The 11019-nt window shown below is 27.3% G+C and overlaps 1 protein-coding gene across 1 annotated transcript in view; it reads left to right on the top strand.

Annotated features, from left to right (window-relative positions):
- LOC100168979 (probable G-protein coupled receptor CG31760) overlaps positions 1-11019 on the top strand; it is a 268373-nt gene that overhangs the window by 191900 nt on the left and 65454 nt on the right. Inside the window, exon 3 of the mRNA XM_029489788.1 lies at positions 8086-8440. Coding sequence (XP_029345648.1) covers positions 8086-8440 — 355 coding nt within the window. The remainder of the gene's footprint in view (positions 1-8085; positions 8441-11019) is intronic.

Here is an 11019-nt window from a genome sequence, read left to right on the forward strand (position 1 = left end):
CCCAAAATCCTAAAATTATTGTATTATTAAAGAGTAATTAAAAAAATTTCATATTCCATTTTTTGGAGAAGTGTAAATTAAAAAATCAAAAATGTAGACTGACCGATCTCAAGTAGACTTGACGACAAATTCAAATCTGTTTTCAGAATTTTTATCGCTTCACTATATCAATCGGTACGTTGGACAAAAAACACGTCTAAATTCTTATGTTGCGCGTGTGTTATAATAATACAGGAAATCACCGCCACCAATCCCCTTAACCTAATTTTTTGGAATGCATGTTTCTACGTTGTTCCCTAGCTTATTAAATATTGTATGATTTGTTTTGGAATTTTACCTGTTACATAGTATGATTGTTCACTTAACCTAGTTAATAGTTTTAACTCTAATATTTGTAAATATTATGCATGATACAACAGTCAAATGAATACAATAAAATTATGTTGCTTTATCGTAACATGAACACGGATTTATTTACAAACGATGTATAATATTATCTTAAAAGTTAAAAAGTTTAATCACAAAATTAATGTAATATTTTAATAATAATATAGATATTTTGTATTTCATATTGTATAATATTATGACGATTCATATACCTCAAGTGTAAAAGTTAAAAGGTCACAAACTCACAACTGTTTATTATAAAACTGAATAAATTTACTGTAAAATAAGTTTGTACAAGAAATAATTATTATAGGAATATTGTTTTTACTGAAAGATAAACATACATTTGAACTCATAAATAAAAGTAAAAAGAGGTACTTCAAAATAGTTATTTGAAAACTATACCTTTGAATGTTCTTTTATAAATAATGAAAGTAAAATGATGTCACACTGACGAAATAGGTACCTAAAGAGCAGAATTAATTTTGAAAACATAAGAACGGATGATTAACTACCATATTTTATACCTATTTATAATGACGTGCTATTATTATGGATATTAAATTAACGTAAACAACAATGTAATAATAATAACTGTAACAATGCGAGATAGACGCGAGCTGCAATCTCTTTATTTGCATAAGGACCAAAAGAATAACGACATGGTACATATACAATATACTGACTTAATTGAATTATACGTTAAAGTCAGAATATAATATTACGTTTGAGCTTTGTTTCTTGCGATAACGATATAGACTGTCTAGGTTTTACGACGAGGCACAGGTGTGAAAAATTTAGTGACGCGTACTCGTTATAATTGGCTCGAACGGGTAAAATCTAATTATACAAACTTCACATTGTGCGCATTTCGCACAAGTACCTAGGTACCTATCGACTATACCAACCGTGACCTAAGTCATGACATAATAATATATGCCATTGACTATTGCTTGAGTGTTTTGTTTTTCAAAAGGTGTCGGAACGGACGATCACGATAATAATATTATTATTATTGATGATTTGTGTGGTTATGGTATGGTTATGGTATGGTTAACACACTTTTGTTTTCATTTCCCCGAGATTTATTATAGTACGATATTATATTTTATATTATTATGAAAAATAAATCGTGTTCGCTGGACACTGCCAACGGCAGTAGAAGAATAAAAAAGAACAAACAATTCTTATATTACTTATATTTTTGATTGGATATAGGAATAATAATATATTATAATATGTAATATTGTTACATCGTTGGCCGTTCAGTATATTTTACTTTTACATAAAAGGTACTGAACCGAAAACTGTTTTATTTTTATTCAACTTTTATAGTGTCCACATTCATATCCGAAGATTACTGGTTAGGCGCATTTAAAATCCTTTGAGAGTTTTCTTTATATCATCAATATCAAAAATGCGTGGAAATGTTGGGCAATTATAGTATAGACATACGAAAGTAGTTATTATAATATAATCTCATACGAAAATTAAATAAGTGGATTTGAACATCGGTAACCTATGTATCCAGAACTGAATAATTGAATGAGGAAAAGCAATGCAGAGATCTTCTGCAGTTATGTCTACCTATATACCTACCTTCATTTGATTATTAATACAATTATTATAAAATATTTTTTATAACATTTTAGCACAAATAAATTTTGATAAATATACCAATGTATAATATGCAAAAAATTAAATAAATAGATTTATATAAAAATATAATTATAATAAACCTTGAGAAAATGCGAAAATGATCGCAAAAAATTAAATAAAATAATTATTAAAAATAAATAATACATTTTATTTGGAAATTAAGTATAATTATTCTATTACTATTTGCTTCTTCAAATGTTATGAAATGGGCTTCGTTAATTGTTTTTTTCTTTTATGATGACCCCCCCCCCCCACCCCAAACAAAGTAATAAATACAGAATGTTGCAGTCCGGCAATAGACGTTTGAGTGGGTGTGTGCGTGGGTGAGAGTCTTTTAACTATTAACCCTAACTAACTCGTTTTGTTTTCAATGTTATAAATTAAATTAATTTTATAGCTCATATACATGCCATCATATTTTATGAACAATAATATCATAAAATATGAACAATTAGGCTGTCGTCTATCTTTCTATATATTTTCTTCTAATCAAGTTGCATATAATAATTCTGTACGCACTGAAATTGAGTTAATTAAAACATATTATATAGCGATAATAATAAATAACAGTGGACGGTTATTAAAGAGTTTAAAATAACTCTGAGAATTTGTGAATCGTACGAGATGATTTAGAATTTTTTTTCAATGAATGATGATCGACGGTGTTGTAATACTAGTAAAACTATATAGGTAGATACTCTCACGATTTCAACAATTATAAATCCAGTATATTTTAATAATCTATTATGTTGAAATACATAACATGTATTATGATTATGTATATCATGTATATATATATATATATATATATATATATATTTTATTAAAAATGTCTACGAATTTGCATGAATAATGAACAGCGGGTAGGTACATCAGCGTTTGTATGACGCAGCACCAACCGTTAACCGTTTTCACAACAATACCATCTGAAATTACCGTTATTAATCATTCCGTTTCACTAAATATTTATATGAATACAATTTATTACTAAGTTTTCAATCGAATGTCCATTAAATCTTAAGGTAAGATAAATGTACGCTGTATAATACACACAAATGAACCACTCATCGCCGGTGTATCTAAAAAATCCAATTGCATTATCAATATTAATTATTAAGAACGTGTAACTGATATTATTATAATAATATGTTCTGAATTTTAGTTATTTTAGAATAATATGAATCCCTAAGATGATTTATGATTGGTCTTAATGGTGTACAGTCACAGTACATTTTAAAAAACTTAATCTGAGTGAAATAGTCACAATTTTTCCAAATTAAACATTTTCCGTTTATTCCAAAATCGAATCATTTTAATCTCGACAAAGTCATATTTTAGTAGGATGTGATGAAAATATCTATCCTAAGTATATAAATAAAATACCTACGATGATATGGATATCTTAGATTTTGAGTGACGTTAACACATTATTTTGAATTTATTGATTTTACAATGATGTATATGTTTTGTTTATCTGTCTATAATCAGTATAATCACCTTTTGGAATTTCAAACCTGAACTTTGAGGGGGTTTCTGGTAGAAAATTGGTTCTGGATGATACTTTAAGTCAAAAGTGAAAATTCAGTGTTTTTAATAATAATCAAAGAGAATAAAAAAAAATCAGAAAACGAAAATATTTACACAATACCGAATTTTGACTAAATTGATTATTTTATTGTGAAAATGAAAAACCGCAGATCCGTATAATATAGATACTCAACATTTTTACGAAATATTTATAATACCATTTTCTAGAAATGCTATTATTTTTAGATTTCTTTTTTATGTCGGTAACACATTTTATGCTCGGTCAAAAACTTGAAAACTTAATATAAAATTCCTGATATTTTTACTTAGGTACCTATAGCTTTTTATAAATATTAAAAATACACAGTCTGATTTTTTTTATAGTATCTTATGTACGTTTTAATATTTTAAATCTCTGTATTATATAGTAGGTACTTAAATTAATTATATAATTACTGGATGTTAGACATATTGAATGCATGATAAAGTTTTTTTGAAAGAGGGGTTGAAATTGTCTATTTTGGGTTAAGCCGTCTTCGACCCCCCCCCTCCAGCTACGCGAATGATTTGGTTCTGATTAATATTTCAAGCGATTTTAAGTAGCGGGTTGATACATCTTATTATAATATCTAATATTAATGGATGATGTATGCATATAGCTGACATATTTACCAGGGTAATCTAATCATTGAAATGTGAATATTGGTTAGACAACGGACATTCCGTATTATACATTTATATTCAACGTTCATAACATTGTTGCCAATAAGTCCGCACTTTGTCCTTGCATATTAAATGGTCATACTATTGAATAATGATTGAATACCTATAATGAATACCTATAGCAACAAAGGTTCACCTTTTCGTAAACGACTTAATCTTCAAATAATTAGTTACAGTCAAAGATCCAATAGTTTAAATTTTATAACTTTGAATTGGCACACAAAGATATTATAAACAATTAAAATATTAAATCACAGACAAAATTAATTAATAATTAAGAATATAGCATTATAATAAAGCCACCACAACGTATTATTTTTTATAACAAAAAAAAAGAGAAAATAACAATTATTATGATTTTAATATAAAACCAAAGAATTATTAGTTACCAATTATTTTTTCCTTTTTTTCTTCTACATTTATATTTATTTATTATTTTTTTGTATTGATCGGCAACATGGCCATTAATATATTATTTACATTAAAGATATTACATCAAGTTTATATTAAATTGTACCTACATATTAGATTTTTTTTTCTAAATAAAAGTAGGTTTGCCTTACTGATTTTCTCGGAGATGTTGCATTGGTTGTGATAAGGTTCCCATTAATATTTAAATAACAATTTAAGTTATAAACGGATAATATTAGAAATAAACTCTATTTGTAATGCGTAATAAATAGGTAGTTATAGAAAATACGCACAAATATAAATAATAAATTAAATACTTAAGATTTGATTGTAATGTTTTTTTATTGAATACCATTATTTATGAAGAAATGGTTTTAATTATTATTCATTTATACTAACATTATAATATTATGATTAATTTATTAATAATCAAATGTACCTATATTGATAATACAAATCTGAACAAGAATTATTATGTTAGTCAATTTTAATTGGATATACCTACTAACATTCCATGATATTGGTTTATCTTGACAGAGTTCATTTTGTTGAGTATTGGAATATTGTAACATTATTTGAAATCCTGGTAGGTTCAATTTTCTATTAGCACTTAATAATAATGAGATTTATTTAAATTGTTTTATTACTCGAGCAATAATATTTTTGTAGTTTTGGTAGCTAAAGATCTGCGTGCTGTTACTTATCAACCATTTTTTCAATGTTTAAACAGCATACGACGTCATCCATGGCTGCACGTTACCCGATATAAGCAATAAGCATAATGCAATTTATTTATATTAGTAAAAGTTGTGTACCTACTTATATAATATACAATATATTATACATACTCACACATACATGGTTTTATATATTACTATATTAAAAATATAATTATAAATGCAATAGTAAACCATGATGGTTTTTTATGGGTCCGCAGCAAAATACTACATTTAATAATATTAATTCATAATAAAAAAAAACGTGTACGAGTATGCGTCATCTGGAATTGAATGTAAAAAAAAACATATTTAGGCCAATTTCGCTTGAAGGGATCTGCAGACGCGAGAATTGTCATTCTAAAGAAACTTTGCTGGAGATATTGTCCAATTCCGAAGAAGGAAAACGCGTTATTTCCTCCGTAAAGATAACATAAAATATTATTCGTCTCACATATGAAATGCTGGGGATGATTTATGCAGTCAAGATAAAGCTATAGTACCACAACTAAAACGTTAAACGTGGGACCAATAAGATCGTTTAAACAATATACGCATTCGAGAAGACCACATACAGTCGGTTAGGGTCAGGTTAGGTGAGTGTATACTGTATATGTATATATATATTTATTGTACAGCGTATGGGATGCGTGGAATCATTATGGAGGATTATATGTAGTTTTTATAGAGTTGCATTCTAGAACTGAATTGAAATAGACAATTAAACAGTTAGGAAAAAGTCACGTACATATTTACCGAACAGCGTTATTTATTTAACAGTCGCAAATAAAAGTTACTAAATGTTTGATAAAATGTATAATAGACCTCTCATACTATCATTAAAATTGAGACTGTAAAACTAAATCAGTAAATAAAATAATATTGACAATTTAAAAAAAGAAAAGAAAGGTGGGTAAGTGGATTTCGCTCTGTTGTACAGTAGGTTACAAGTGGGTCATTTGTAATGGATGGTATTCAATTTGAATTCAATGATATAATTTTAATCATTGTATTCGAAAAACGATTCTGAGTGGAGATGGTTTGTCAGTGTGGATAATTTATAATATATTTACATTGTAATTACATATTATTAAAAAATTAGCCGCTAAATTGAAATAAAATATTTATAAAATTTCAACAAAATAACTAAAATCGTTATTCTTGGTTATTTAATAGGTAATTTCATCTAAATTTGAACATAAAATAACAATAAAAAAAAATGTTTGAGGTTTTTTAGTTATAGAATAACCTACTTACGTGGAACTTTGTTTTAAATTTCCAATCCTTATAGCTATATAATATGAACATTTTAACTACAAAATCAATTTTAAATTTTAAATTTGATAAATCTTGTAAAACTCAAACTTTAAATGCTTATAAAAAAAATTGTTCATATGTTTTTTAAATATTTTTCAACTACTATTGTAACAATATATAAGGAGCCTATTTTATTAATTTTCACGTCTTTTGACCCAACTAATTTTCACGCATTTTTACCAAACAAATAAAATTTTATTGATATTTATAGAAAAAAAACTAAAAAAAAATTTAATTTAAAATGTTCGTAAACAGCTTAAAAAGAGTCAAAATATATTCAACATTTTATAGTGTATAGAAAATATTTATGGTGTTTTTGAATAACAACAAAACAAGAAAAGCGCTACTTAAGAAATCAAGTGAATATCCAATGTTGTAAAAATTTCAATTTCAAACGTTCATAAAAATTTAATTTGACTTTCTTAGACATTTTTTTTTGATAAAGGTAGACAGACTTATAAGGAATTTTGTATTACATTTTAAAATGTTAGATTTTCCAACTCAAAATAATTCGAATTTTAAATGTTTATAAAAATGTGCGACTACGTATTTTTAATATTTTTGAACTGTAATTGTAATAATATATTAGGGGCATTATAATACATTTTCAAACTTTTTGATCAACGAATAAAATTGTATTGATATTTATAGAAAAAAACTAAAATTATTGTAAACTATTGTAAACTGAATATAGTCGTAAACAGCTCGATACAAGTCAAAATATTTTGAAAATGTTATCGTGTATATAAAATACTAATATAAACATACAGTGAAAATGTCATGTATCTATAGTTATTTGTTTTAGAACCAAAAACCAAAATTGATTTTGTCAAAAACTGATTTTGCGTAAAAATTCTGGTATTTTCTTTATTGTTTTTCTATACGCTTTTGAAAACTATTAAGAATTTACATTTTTATCTCCCGAACGCGCTAACTATATAGTTACTTTACCATCGTAGAAGATACTTTTGGAGATAATCGAAGTATTTCTACTGCCCCAAACAGTGATGACATACACAAAAAAATAACACACATCATTGTAAAACCAATACGCATTCATCGCTCCCGCTCAGAATCTAATATGTTACAAATATTGTTTCTTTTATGTCCATGATCATCCGACGTTCACTGTAGTTGTACTGATATAATGTGTATTTCACTTGTAAAAATAAAAAATATTATCATCGAAAAATGTAAAATAATTATCATGTAACATGCCGTAACTCTCAATGGCCACGCAGCGAACATTTATAAAATAAAATAAAATCTATTATTATATGTTCACTTACCGCATTAACTCCGAGTAACGTAAAAATATAATTAACAAAGGTTTCATTATGTTTAGGAACGGTTTCGTGTGGAAGCCGATGTGGCTGTTAACAGAGCCAACATGTTGACAAGGCTTTGGAAGTACGCCGGTCCCGAAGTCATGGACTCGGAATATCTGCTGCATGCCGGCGTGATTTCCATGGTGGAGTTCGACGATGACATATTCGCGGCGGGAAATTGTTACGATCAACACCAGTACAAGCACTACCAGCTGTTCTGCCCATACGCGTACCGGCTGCCCAAGGGCGAGGGCATACTGGCCAAGGACTTGGCCGTCGAGTACAAGTACTTGACCAACACAAGTGAATGGTTTTTCATCGCCCGGAAGACTGCTGAATCGGTCATAAAACGCAACAATCAGTATAAACACGGTAAGTGCGCTACGCACGTTTTAAATTGTTCATATTTTATATTGTTCATAAATCAAACATTTATTATTAAAGAGCTTTATAATAATATGAGAATATATACGCGGATCGTAGCCTTGGTAAATTGTATAGAACCAGTGGAGTATTTAAGGGGAGGAGCCAACTTAAATAGGTGGATCTTCCTCCCAACTGTTTAAGATGTTGGGCTTTGGTTCTTTATGCATATTTTACAATTGTATCTGTAATAATACAGTGGTCAAGACGTTAGCATAACAATTTAATAAGTTTGAAAGCATAGGTAACCACTATATTGTACAATATATATAGGTTGTATTTAAGTATGAGTGTACATCGTAATTGATTGGGTCATTGTAGTCTGTAATGGATATTGGATGTGTTAAATTTAAATTCAATAATATACTTATCACTGTATATAAAATATGATAACTAACAGTGGTATGGTCCAACTTTTTGGTAATCATGGTAAGCAAACAATTTATTTAATAATAATGTTCGAATTTAAAAAAACTTTCGTATTTTAGATACAGAGCGTAGCGATGAATGTATTGTATATTTGCATTTACAATATTCTGTTTTTTTTCTGTCACCAACATTTGGGGTAGGTAGGTAGTAAAAGTGCTCCGACTTTCGAAATTAGCATATTTTTGATAAAAAAGTAAATCTAGTTTATGCATTTGGGAGATCAAAATTAAAAATTCCCATTCGTTTTTAAAAGTTTCGGTAAAACAAAAAAAAAAAAAAAATGAATAAAAAAGGTAATTTTTACGCAAAACCAATTTTTGAAAAAATTTATTTTTTATTTTTTGTGCAACTCAAAAACTAATAACGGCAGCCACTTGAAATTTTTAAATCTTTATATTACCATTATCCATGGTAAAATTCACTCAGTAAAAAAGCTGGAATATTTAATACGAGGATCCTAATAAGATTCTTAAAAAGCAGTTCAAAAATATGAAAGATAATATTATATTAGACATGGTTATTAGATTCTGAGTGGAACCATGAATGTATTGATTTTACAATGATGTGTGTTTTTTTTGTGTCTGTGTACACGATAAGTAGTCGAAATAATGCTTCGATTTTCAACTTCAGTATCTTGTTCGATGGGAAAGTGAATATTGTTGGTTCATTGGGGAGGTCAACATTTTAAAATTTCCTATAGTTTTCAAAAGCGACGGTGAAAACAACATACAAATTATTAAGGAAAAACAGGAATTATTACGCAAAATAGGTTTTCCACAAAATTTTGGTTTTTGGTGTAACTCTAAAACAAATAAACGTATATACATGAAATTTTCACTGGTCATTTATATTTGAATTTTCTATACAAATAAAATTTTCAAAAAATTTTGATTTGTTTTGAATTGTTTACGGACATTTTCAGTTTTCAATTTTTTTAGTTTTTAGATTCTGAGTGGAACGATGAATGTATTGATTTTACAATGATGTGTGTTTTTTTATTTTTTTTTTTATTTTTGTGTCTGTCATCACGTTTTAGGACAGTAAAAGTGCTTGGAATTTCTTCAACGGTACCTTTTCTGATAGGAAAGTGAATCTAGTTGGTACTTTGGGGGGTCAAAAGTAAAATTTTTCCAATAGTTTTCAAAAGCGCCGTGAAAAGCAAAAGAAAAATTAAGGAAAAACGGGAATTTTTACGCAAAATCTGTTTTCGAGAAAATCGATTTTGGTTTTTGGTGTAACTTTAAAAAAAATGACCGTAGATATATGAAATTTTGACTGAATGTTTATCTTAGCATTTTCTATACACCATAACATTTTCAAAATATTTTGATTTATTTTGAGCTCTTTAAGGACATTTTCATTTTCCATGAAAATGTCAATTTTAGATTCTGAGTGGAACGATGAATGTATTGATTTTACAATGATGTGTGTTCTTTTTTTTATTTTTTTATTTTTTTTTGTGTCTGTGTACACGATAAGTAGTCGAAATAATGCTACGATTTTCAACTTCAGTATCTTGTTCGATCAGAAAATGAATATCGTTGGTGCATTGGGGAGGTCAAAACTTAAAATTCCCAATAATTTTCAAAAGCGTCAAAAAAAACTAAAGAAAAATTAAGGAAAAACGGGAATTTTTACGCAAAATTGATTTTTCACAAAATTTAATTTGGTTTTTGGTGTAACTCTAAAGTAAATGACCATAGATACATGAAATTTTCACCGGTTGTTTATATTTCCATTTTTTATACATGATAAAATGTTCAAAATATTTCAATTTCTTTTGAGCTGTTTACGGACACTTTCAGTTTCCAATTTAATTAGTTTTTTTTTCTATGAATGTCAATAAAACATTATTTGTTGAGTAAAAATACTTGAAAATTTAATACAAAGCTCCTACTATATTGTTAAAATGACATTTGAAAAATATTAAAAATCCTTAGTCACAGTTTTTTTTAATTAGCATTTAAAGTTCAAAAATTGACAAAATATGTAAAAATCACGAAAATTAGCAAATTATTTTGAGTTAAGAATTCGTAAAAATTTTTCTTTTTAAATCTAAGATAAGAAAATGTAATACAAGATTCCTTATAAGATTATCT

This window comes from Acyrthosiphon pisum, chromosome A2 (assembly GCF_005508785.2).
Source record: "Acyrthosiphon pisum isolate AL4f chromosome A2, pea_aphid_22Mar2018_4r6ur, whole genome shotgun sequence".
NCBI classification, from domain to species: domain Eukaryota; kingdom Metazoa; phylum Arthropoda; class Insecta; order Hemiptera; family Aphididae; genus Acyrthosiphon; species Acyrthosiphon pisum.